Raw genomic sequence first — 12069 nt, forward strand, 5'->3', positions numbered from 1 at the left:
GAAGAGATAGCAGTACTTAGAAGTAATGCTGACAAACCACAAAAAAATACATTTTAAAACAATCCATTTCAATTTTTTTTTATTGTCGCGCACATTTACTTTACAATTATTATTTGAATGCCTTAACGCTAGTAGAGTATCGAAATGTACTGACTATTTGCATACTTAAAGGCGCTTATCGCGTTGACTTCATTACGACTGAAAATGCATCTGAGTGAAAACAAGATGTTAACGTAATTTGTTGTAAATCGTATATCTTTCGTAGTTTTAGCATAAAATGTGAAACAACCTCATAAAATGAAGAAATATGTAAGTTTTTCAGATCAAATGTCTTTCAACAAAAAAAAAGAGTACATTTGGTATAATTTCACAAAAAGAAGAGTACGCCCATTTCTCAATCGAAAAAGAGTACATGTACTCTTAAAAGAGTACGTATGGTAACCCTAGGGATTCCGCGATTTCCGTTGGTTGGCAGATAAATAAAACAACAAAAGAAAGGTTATTCTTAATTCGAATTTTATACTGCGAACATCAACAGCAGTGAAGGCGGCAAATAAAGGCGAAGGAATATCGTGGATTTACGACAATCCATCATTTGGCTTAATGTACAAACTGAAGAATAAACAAATGCAATGTACTTTTAACCGTTTTTTACGCCATGAACTAGGTACGTTGGAATATCACACTAAGATAAAAAAAAAAGTCATTCAACAAATAAGATACCTCTACATTGTGATATCTTGCTCAAAATACTGAAACCTAATGAAAAACTTTTGTATAAAAAAAAGCCTTAAGACTTCAAGTACAAACTCCGTTCGATTTTGGCAACATTTGTGCTGAACCTTTCGTTTTTGACAACATTCCAAAAAACACCAGGTTTTGGGTCACTTTTTTTAAACGAACACACAAATATAGGATCTCAGTAAAATCTCATGTTTCTTTGGAGAGATCTAATGTTACTTAACTCTAAGTCGTGGCTAGCATCTTATAAATGATAAATACCACCAACCAACAGAAAGTGTACTATTTACTTATTTGTATATTCAATGTCTCATGAAAAACGAAACACTAGTTTCTGTTTGATTCTAAAAGTTAAAAAAATCAATTGAACCTACCGGCCGGCGTTTGAATGAATATTATTATGTACATATGTACCTACTGCTCTTCTAAGAGAGTCAGATTGAGAAAAAGCATATCAAACGCATGCGCAAAAGATTACAAAAAAAAAATCCCCGACTCAACGAACCTGTTTGGTGAGACGCGATTGATAGTTGAGTACCTATTTGCAAAAATTTTCAACTCTTTCAGTCTCAGCTCAGCTCAGTCTAAAATCATTCTTCCTTGTGTTCGGTTGTATTCTAGCGATTTCGAGCGCCCTGAGTTGTTTATTTTACAAGTTAATGTCCATTTCTCTATTTACGTCGTCTGATTCATTTTGCCGGAGGCCCAAAGTTTATTTATCGGTAAGTGCAACATTTTAAAGTAATTTTCGACAATCCCAGTACATTATCTGTAGAAGGTCAAATTTCATCATAGATTCGGAAGGCGATGTATTATTTGTGAGCAACGGATACGGTCCATTGTGAAACCTTTCTTCCGTTCTACAACCTTCTCTCAGTAGTGACTCATTTCCCAATGCACTTGAAGCATGAAATATAAATAAAAACAAATATTGAAACTGTTTGCACTTGATAAAATATCGCTTGATTTGGCACTACCGGTGAATTTATTTGTCGGACTTGAGCTGAATCTCGCTGAAAAAAAACAAACATTAATGCTTTATTAAATGTGTTATGATAACCCTAATGATTTTATACTTCAAGATGAGATTGAAATCATGCAAATTAAAAATTGTGTGATTAAACTTTTTTAATCATTAATCCACATCCACTTCGGATGGATATGGATATAATTCCATACAGGATAATGAACAAACCCCTCATGACACCAGTTGGAGGAAGGACAAGGGTGGGTTCGAGATTGGCCTCTTCTTACTCCCCAGGCATCTACATATTACGGTTGTCGGTCGCATTAAAAATAAAAATGACAGACCTCATCAAGTTACAGGACTCCATCTTCCATAGTTGATTGTTAGTTAAATCCATGGGCTGATCGTCTAGTTCAATCTTGTTAGGAGATTGCTTGTAGGTTGTCCGAGGTCTTCCAAACTCATCGCTAGTCATCGTTGAACCATAGGATTTGTAGGTAGTGCGTGCCACGATACAATCCCTGAGAAAAAAGAATCAAAAAATACATGAAAAGAAAAACAGAGAACAAAACAAAAAGAGAAGAAGAAGAAAAAGGATATTAGTTCATATCATCCATCAATATTTAAAAAGAAGCATAGCTCAAACTAATAATAAATCAAGCTAAAATTATTAGTATAGAAAAGCTACATTATTCCTATTACAGCATCACAGAATCATACAATTTTACCAAAATATGGCTGTGAGAGCCTATTTTACCGTTTGAGCATCGCCCTACCTGCATAACATATGAACTTTTTGAATGAGATTTAAAAATAATCTACCAAGACTGTCTCTTTTGCTTTAAACTATAATACTATCTTATATTGGCAAACAACTACACGCAGAGAAAACTTGGATTTTGAAACAAAACAAAACTGACTTTGAATCAATAAATTCATTTTTTGGAATCAAACTCTTGTTTTCTTTGAATCAATGAATTATTGTTTTGATTCAAATGAATAATTTTTAAAAGAAAGAATAAATTTTTTGAATCGAATAATTTTGGACTTTGATTTTAAAGAAATTCTTTGATTTAAAAGATATTTGTTCAATTGCATATTTCTTTTGAAACAAAGTAAATTTTCTTTTAACCAAAGCAAAATGCTTTCGAAGGACAGGAATGATTTCTTTAAATAAAAACTTCAAATTTAGAGTTATTTTGGATTGAGCAAGAAGAATAAAACAGCAAAATTGAATTTAGTTTGGTTGGTTGTGTTAAGAATCTTAACCAGTTAATCAGAGTTAGCTAAGGAGAATTCAGGATGAAGAATGGTAAGTGTATCCGTTAATAAAAAAGGGAATATTTAAGAATTTCTATAAGCGCTTGCATTGTTACAGGACCCCAAATTCAGAGGTTAGTTTATATTCGACCCGATCTTGCGCGGCAACTACCAGTCGGATGGCGAGGAAAGCCAGCAACGAGACTTGCTTCCGGAAGTCAGCCCACGAAGAAATGCCTTTACGCCAGACTGGTAAACTTTTTCACCGAAATTTAGGATTGGATCATTCAATTATTTATATAGTGGACTATAGTGTTTTTCTTAAGTTCGTGAATGAAAAAGAATTAAAAATTTTATATTTTTCTTTTTAATTTTTAAAATTCCTAATAGGAACTTCGGAACAACAGAAAATATTTCTCCAATTGGAATAAATGGGAAAGAGTTCAATGAATAAATTCTTTTAAATCTAAATCTTTGTTACATTGTAGCAAACGAAAACAATTTTGTATCAAATGAAACTGTTTTTTGTTTCAAAGGATTAGAATTTTGATTCAAAGTTTTTTCAAAAGAAAAATTCTTCGAAACAAAGAAAAATTCATTTGAACCAAAGGAATTTTTATTTATCCCAAAATCAAAGGAAAAAATCCTTTGTTTTTGCGGCACTTTCCTTTGAAATAAAAAATCTTTTCGCTGCGTGTACACAGTTTAAACGGAAAACAAGTCAGTTAAGAATTGATACTTATATAAAACTTAATTCACATTTATTGAAATAATCTAGAAAACTTCACATTTATTCACAAAAATTCCAAGAGCATAAGGGGAAATTTTTCAAATTAGCCGAAATTTGATATGATATGTTAAAGCAAAGCTGTGCTGTGCGGAAATTTTATTTAATTCACAGAGTGTTCGAGAAATACTGATACGTTACGATTGTTTCAAAACTTTATATGTTTTTCCTTTGATAAGATGTCGAAAATGTTTTTGATATTAACTTTTGTCCCTGTTAAAACTACTCAATTGCATTTACACTTAAAATGAATTCGCCTCCAGTCTGCCCTTGATGCGAAACAGTGATAACCAGCAAACACATTCTTCATGCATGTCCCTTTGCCCTTTACATTAGCTCATTCGGAATACATGTTGTCTTGCCACAAATGTTTATAATTTTTAAAACTACATGAAATAAAAATATTCTACCGTAAAGAATGACCCTAATGGGTTAAATATAATTTCTTTTAAGGTAGATGACCTTAATGGGTTAAATTCCTACGAAAACAAAAGAAGATTTTCGATTGTTTGATCCAGAGTTCGTGTTGTTCTCAATTTAAAGCGATGTTCCTGATTGATTCGGTGTTCCACACGCAGAAAAATATATTTTAGAAATAAAAAAATTTTGGAGGAAAATAATAAAAATTTTGGTTGGGAAAAAGCACAAATATAAATTCGATTACTTTGATAAGAAAGTGTAGTTGAAATCCAAGCATCCGTTTTTATCAGGGAGGTGGCAATCTAGTTCTTCTTTCGAACAAGAATCTTTTTCTTTTTTTCTATCCATCGGGAGAGACGTTTATGGTGTTTTCCTCTCAAAGCAGTACGAAGTCTCAAAAGTCAAAATTTCAACCAATGAGGAATCAGAATGATTAATGTGTTAGTGTGCTATCAACCATACTTCTCTAGCATTTGACATTTAGTTCGGGTCCTTGACAGCAAAATGTCAGGTTTGTTATGGGCCCACAAAATCGTGGACCCGTAATTTTGATGGTTGTCAAATTCAATGACAAAGGATAGGGATGCCATCTCCCTGGTTTTTATAGATTTCATATAGACCCTTTTTGAAAATGATTCGAAGTTCTTGTCAAAACAACAATATTTTTGTGAAAAAAAAATTTAAAAAAATGGTTTAAATTTAAGAAGTTTCCATTGGTTCAAAATAACAAAACGTTTTTGAGTTGCAAAAATTCAATTTTTTAAATCAAAATAAAGTAAAAAAAATAATAGATTTTTATCATCCTGTTTGATATGTTCATGGATTAGTTGCATTTATAAATAATACACAATGAATTCAATTCTGTTTTTATTCACATAACATTTTCATATTCACCTTTTTCAATTTTTTTTTGTTGGTTTCTACGGGACAGCTCTTCCAGCAGCAACAACTAACCACAGCCGCAACCAGTAATCGAGGCACCGGAGCCTGTCGCTTATTAGATATCAGCTCCAGGTTCGGATGTCCGGATGTTGTTTTAAATAGGCGTTTCGACTGCTTCTCCCTATGCCCGGTTGAGCGCGAATGTATAGATCTGATCCCTGACATCTGAAATGTCCAAAGGCAGAGGAAGAAAAAGTGACGTTGGTTAAATGATATTGGACCAATTGTCGGACGTATTAGAACTGGACGGACAGCTGAATATGAACTGAAAACTTACTTTATGATCCAGCAGGACGCGTACGCCGCGGATTTTCTTCGAAAATCAAACGGATTGCCAAAATGGTGGCGTTGCGCAGCTTCCTGCAGAACAGGAACTGAATTGGCTACATAGCCATTCCGTGGATGTTTTTCTATGGCGAATCTTTATCAGCCGGCGGGTTTACCAAATTCCTTGGACAAAGCAGCAACCTGCGAGGAAAAATAAAATAATAAAATTTATTTAACTTTCGTACTCATTTATTTAATAAATGAGTACGGAAGTTAAATAAATTCTACTTAGTATTTATGCAAGTTTTTTATTTCCTTTTTTCAATATTTAATCTTACGTAGTCGGGAGACAATTCCTGATCCCTTATACTATATCCCGGCCGGAAAAATCCGGGAAAAGGGAAAAACAGTTTTGCTTCCTCCAACCTCTTTGCTGCATTTCATTCTTTTTTTTCTTTTTTTTTTGACATCATCTACACGTTAAGCTAAATAAACTTATTTTTGGTTCGAAAACAAACCAATCATACACTTGAAAATAACAAAAAAAATATTTTAAAATAAAGTGTTACCCCTCGCCATACACGGTGTATTGGCTTCGTCTATTTTGTAAAAATTATAAAATGTTGGATTTGGTTTCGGATCAAATTTTATATCAAAACTACTCATTAAATTTGCATTGCTAAAATAAAATTGAACAACAAAACGTTTTGTTATATCGACTCCCCTTCCTTTTTCTGCGTGCAGTAGAGCAGGTTTTAGTTTTTAGACTGTAATTTGTAATTTATTAACTTTAACGTAGCCTGTCGGTTACAATTAACTACAGGGTTTATCCGGAAAGTAATAGGACTGATTGTTTTCTGCAGCGATTGTACTTCGGAGCGTGGTGAAGGTTTCCCAAAAACAGAAGTACCCGGAGAGCCATTTTCGCGCGACGTGTTTCTGTGAGTGGTGCAAGCTGAAAATGCAGCATTCGTTAGAGCAGAGGTACGCGATTAACTTCTGTGTGAAACTCGGAGACGTTTGAAATGACCAAGCAGGCTTACCCAGATGTTGCTTTAGCAAGAAGTGGTGCGTTTCGTTGGCACCAAGCCTTTTGGAGGGCCGAGAAGAGGCTTGCGATGAAGACCGTGCTGGGAGACCTTCGAGACATTGTCGCTGTTTGTCGAAGTCTAAGGCCTTCCAGCACGGTCTTCTTCGCAGACTTTTCCAGTCCGATGATTTTAATCTTGTGACCGGCTATTTGTTGTCGAAGGCCGGTTTTTGTGGCTCTTCCTTTTTTGTAGTACCTTTTCGTTTACACTGCCCAGATGACGGAAACAGACGATATCATTCCATTTAACATCAAAATATACAAAAAAAAAACATAGATATATTAACATTGGAAATAGTTCTCACAAAAACTAATTTCTCTTTTTTTTTAGATAGAGCATTTCTACCATAATGGACACTGACGGATACAAAAAGACCGGAAATCTTGGTGCTCTACACGGTGGCCAGTACCAGTTGCATACACTCATGTTGCTCTACGAGCGGGCTACTTATTCCGAACGCTACGAGGACATGCGTCTGGCAACGGAAATGGATGCCGCCGGAAAGTTCGATGATTGTATCCTATCGTGGCACGAAAGGAAGACGGGAACGAAACATTGGCTCTTTGTGCAGGTCAAGCGCAAGGAGATGCCGGCAAAGCTTACCGAAGGAAAACTGCTGCCACTTTCTGCCAAGGAACGGAACGAAGGAGATTTTTCTTTGTACAAATATTTGCTGTCAGCATGGAATATCAATAACAACGAAGATTTCGAAGGAGCAAAGCATTTACTTATTTTTACAAATGCTGGCCTTAGCAGTGATCTGGAACTATATATGGAGGATGCGAGTGGCGAGATCGAGGATTGCTTAAAAGTTAATCACAGCAATGCCAGATGGTTAAAATTTAAAGCCACCGATGAACAACTTCAACTCTTGGCTGACTATGCCAGTAAAGAGTTCGATGATCTAGCTAGGAACATCAGTGCGATAATGTTAGAAAGTCAGACTGAGTTCGATGAAGAATTGATTAAAAAATATCGTGCGGCCCTTGCCAATAGGATTCTGGTGGCGGACAAAAGCTTCATTTGGTTCGCTCCACGATTTGTAAAAGGTTCAAAGCTTGAGCCGCTTGAAACGCTTCTGAGAAACAAAATTTTTAAAGACGAAACCTATGAGCAAAGAACCAAATTCAAAGTTTCGAACAAAAACTTTAATCAGATTTTGCGTTCCAAAGACACCACTTGTGTAACGCTTCCTAAAAACATTTCGAAGGAAGAGGTCATACTATTTTTGAGTCGATTAATCCTTGCTGTGGGCCAGCCAGATAACAAAAAGTTACAGGACATCATAAAAGATGACTTAGGTGCCTTATGTCCATCACATGATAGAGCAATGAAAAACTACTTCGTAATGTTAGCATTCAAATCTCTTCTAGAGCTCGTGAACAATTGCTTGGAAACCAAACCGGGAATAATATTAAAAAAAGATTTTTTGAAAGAAAAAATGGTTCAAACAGATGAATTGTACCGAAATAGCACTAAGTTAAATATGTATGCAGCCAAATTTCAAGCAGAGATGGAAAATTTAGGACTCAGATTTGTCGATTTTGATTTGACTACTACGAAATTTCCACTCCTAGTTTTAACCAGTACTTCCGGAGGATTGTTAACCCGTCTCAAATATTTTGGAAAACTACAGAGTTATCCTCACTGCTGTTATAATTTGAAGGATCTGACGGTCCAATCGGATCGAAATAGTCTTTATAGCATGCTGAAAAATCAACAAGGAGAATTTTTTGTTTTGCTTAATGCTTACGGCTCGAAATTAGTTCACTTAGATGAGATTGTAGGTGAAATACTAGCGAATCCGTTGAATAAGTTGATCCTTTTGACAAATTCCAAAGAACCTGTAGTTAATTTGACAAAAAAATTCATTGTCATTGAAGACGAGATAAGTCACTGGCATTTATTGGATGAACCAAGCCAACAGACATTGATGCAACGAACAGTTCTTTTCCAAAATGTTGAAGTGACACTGTCAGATTTGATAAGCTTGGATCCTGCACTTAGTAGTCTGTTGCAGGGAGAAATCTTAGAACATATAATTCGAGATAAAACTCCCTTCAGCATAGGACCGGAATTGCCCTCTTTGCAAGTCAGGCATTACCTTCCACGAACTATCAGTTATTCACAAAGTAAAGATGTTTCTGACTATTTAAGGATCCCAACGGAATTCGATGAAAATGTATTCTTAAAACACGTGGGCGCATCCAACAGTTCCAGAGTAATAGTTCTGTCCTCGGCACCTGGAAATGGAAAAAGCACTTTGTGGACAAGTTTAGCATCAAAGGCAAAAGCGATGTTTCCGACACATTGGGTGCTGTTTCTTAAACTGCAGGATTGTGTCGGCTATGTTTCAAAGCCATTCGATGTAAAAGATATTTTTGGTGTGGGTGATTTTGAAGAATCATACCTACAGTTACGTAGGGAGAACCCTAAGGGCAGAATATTCGTGTTTTTAGATGGTTTTGATGAGGTTCCTTATGACACTGTTGAAAACATGATAACATTCATTAAAGTTTTATCGAAAAATGCTTTCTTACTTATAAATACGCGTAGTCATCGGGAGAAAGACCTTGCCCAAGTTTTTCCAGGACGAGAGCTTTTTTGTCTTAACCAGCTCACCAGAAATGATCAGAAAACTATGCTCGCAGATTTCATGAATGTCGTTGACTGTAAAGATGGACCACTGTATGATTTCATGGAAATGATATTGGATAAGTTGCACGGGAAATCTATGGAAAGTGTCAACGATTTTGTTGGAATTCCTTTATTGATCGAAATGTTTGCATCGATCTACCGAAGATCAGTAGAAATTTATCTGAAGTGGGGAAAAGCAGAAATGCTCCGGCAAAATCATCTTGCATCTTTGAATATTCTACAGCTTTATAATCAGTTTGTCTACAGTTCTTACCGACGGAAAGTTGTGAGTCAACTAGGATTAGAAGAAGAGAGTCAACACGCAAAAAAGCTGCTCAATAAGAACAACTACATGTATCAAGGGTTTCTCGACTTGCATAATCAGCTCGGATTGATGAATCTCATCGAAGAGCAGAAGATGAAAATATTCGGATGGGATGAATACAGCTTGAATGTGTTGCGACAAAAAATTAAGCTACTGGATTCTGCAGTAGTTTCGAAAATTTCGTCTAGATCGCCAAGTTTTATTCATAAATCGATCGGTGAATACTTTGCTGCTAGATTTCTGTTTGAATATCTCATCTGCATGGTTCCGGATCATATAAATATAAGCTTTTCAAATAACAACGCTGTTACGGATACGCCCTCAGAAAGTATTGAAAGCCTATTCGACGTATATTACAACAGTTTGTATCGATACCCTACAGTTCGTAAATTCTTCTTTACAATTGCTAACTCAGCTAAAGAAGCAACTCTAGATAAATTGATCAGCGTGTTGATGTACATGCGACCACATTCTTTCTTTTGGGCGTGCGAAGAAAATTGCACAGAATTTGTACGTCGAATGATTGGAATTGATCCATTGTTGTTGAAGTCTGAAACCAACACAAAGGAATCTGTACTACATTTAGCTGCAGCCAAAGGAAATAATGAAATCTGTGTGCTTTTACTGAAAAAAAAAAGTTCTATAAATGCTTTAAACCAGTGGCGCCAAACTCCTCTACACAAAGCTTCATTGAATGGACACGCTCAAACCGCTGAACTTCTTCTTGATCGAGGAGCAGAAATTGACTGTGTGGATTCCAAGTTCCAAAGTGCAGTTTATTTGGCAGCACGTGCAGGATACGCTGAGGTAGTTGACCTATTGGCTCGCAAAGGTGCTAACCTAAATCAATTAGGTGAGACAGTTTGGAATGCTTTGCATGTCGCTGCTTTCCGTGGTCATTGCGAAGTTGTTCGAGTATTGCTGAAGTACGATATACAACTTAACAACCGCATTGAAGGTCGCTGGATTATGTTCATGGGTCAAATGTGTTCTAAACCAAATTCGGATATTGCGTTACTATTGATTGATCATGAACTCAAAACTGACCGCGAATCTGGCATAGCAACGTTAAAATGGTTAGTTGAACGTGATAATGTACGTTTGTTCAATACAGCAGTGGCCTATCTCGATCCTTCAAATTTGAACGAATTTTATCAGTTGGCAATAGCACGCCGTTCTTTTGATGTAGCAAGATTGATAATATCGCTCGCTAAACCTTTCAGTTCTCTGGAAAACGCACTTCACTTAGCTGTAGCAATGGGAGCTACGCAATGTGTCGTTGATGTTATCAAGAGAAACCCAGATGTGAATATGAAAGATGATAAAGGAAAAACTCCTCTTGAATACGCCTTGAAGAATGGCTACTATAGTATAGTACATATTTTAGTTAGTTATTCAGCTGTGATTAACAAGTACGATTTGCATATAGCTATCAAGTCTGGAAAACCCCAATCAGACGTATGCGTCGGAGTTCTACTGCACAATAAAGCCGATCCTAACATCTGCGACACACACGGCCAAACTCCATTACATTGGGCAGTAATAAAAAGGAACCTAAGCTGTGTGCAATTGCTTTTCCAATACGGAATAAATCCAACCAAAGCCAATGCGGCCGGACAAACAGCTTTGCATTTAGCTGTAAAATCGAAGGACTCGGAAATGGTTGAACTGATTCTACAGTATACCGAGAAACTTGATGGGTTCATCAACCAAAAAGATAAACGGGGCAATACTGCGCTCCACGAAGCCTTTGCTGTCGAGCAACTCGATATCATGTACGTACTGATAGAAAATGGAGCTGATCCCAAATGCCTCAATACAAAAAAACAAACCCCCTTGGAATACGCTGGCACAAAAATTGCCGATACATCCAAAGTTCAGCACTACCTCAAAATTATTTTGCTTACTTTGGAAGACAAAAACCCAGCTGATGTTACAATACAATAGTTGGGTTTTGATTTTATTTGTAAAAGGTAGCTGGAATGATATTTTTTGTTACAATTAAAAAGTGTATTACTTTTTAGGGAAATCTGTGATAAATTTCTAAACCAACTACAAATATTCTGAAATATTGAATGAAAAAAATTTCAAGTATTCGTCTAAGCGATGAACAATCAAATAATACTATTTGTAACGAATTAAATTGTTATTCGACGATGTCACATGTATAAGCTGTATATAGTAGTTAACCGGATTTCTGAGATGAAATATTTTTCATGTGTACGCTAGCTATAAAAATAACAAGCATTGAAAATTTTCAAAATTTGTAGATGTTTATGACGCGAAGATTCAATATTTCATTGTTATATAGATGTTTTGAGAGCATTTGTCTAATTTTAATACAAAAAAAAAAATACTTCGGTCGTTTTCTAATCGTATCACATCCCCCAAAGTAGTCAATAATGTTAAATATTAACTATCTTTGCACATAGGGAATTGCAAACGGAGCTTATCATGTATTCTGAAATTCTTAAAACATATTGGCCCTTATTCTGCGCCGCGCGTGACGTGAAGATAGTCGTGTCACCCAAGTCACTCTATTCCAGTAGTCGGTTTAGGCGAGGAACGTCACTTCGGATGAACTTTGTGAGTTCTTACCCTATTCTCGTAGTCACCGTGGGTGAGAATCGTC

The 12069-nt window shown here is 35.9% G+C and overlaps 1 protein-coding gene and 1 long non-coding RNA gene across 3 annotated transcripts; one reads left to right on the forward strand and one right to left on the reverse strand.

The window, feature by feature from the left end:
• The first annotated feature begins 1329 nt into the window (after nt 1-1329).
• On the forward strand, nt 1330-11754 carry LOC129744060 (uncharacterized). Of its 2 annotated transcripts, none has more exons than XM_055736397.1 (2): nt 1330-1463; nt 6806-11754. In XM_055736397.1, exon 2 carries the CDS (start codon nt 6825-6827, stop codon nt 11382-11384), a length of 4560 nt encoding a protein of 1519 aa, XP_055592372.1. In that variant the 5' UTR covers nt 1330-1463; nt 6806-6824; the 3' UTR covers nt 11385-11754. The 2 variants fall into 2 exon arrangements, with proteins under 2 accessions (XP_055592372.1, XP_055592373.1); XM_055736398.1 differs by lacking the exon at nt 1330-1463 and adding an exon at nt 5995-6368.
• On the reverse strand, nt 5030-5857 carry LOC129744062 (uncharacterized). The gene is made up of 3 exons (XR_008736795.1): nt 5723-5857; nt 5395-5585; nt 5030-5282 (listed from the first exon to the last, which is right to left on the reverse strand). It is a non-coding gene; the product is annotated as an uncharacterized LOC129744062 (long non-coding RNA).
• Nucleotides 11755-12069: the final 315 nt, after the last annotated feature.

This window comes from Uranotaenia lowii, chromosome 2 (assembly GCF_029784155.1).
Source record: "Uranotaenia lowii strain MFRU-FL chromosome 2, ASM2978415v1, whole genome shotgun sequence".
NCBI lineage: Eukaryota > Metazoa > Arthropoda > Insecta > Diptera > Culicidae > Uranotaenia > Uranotaenia lowii.

Excerpts from the sequence above, each read along its gene's own strand:
- LOC129744060 (XM_055736397.1), top strand. The coding sequence starts at position 6,825 with ATGGACACTGACGGATACAAAAAGACCGGAAATCTTGGTGCTCTACAC.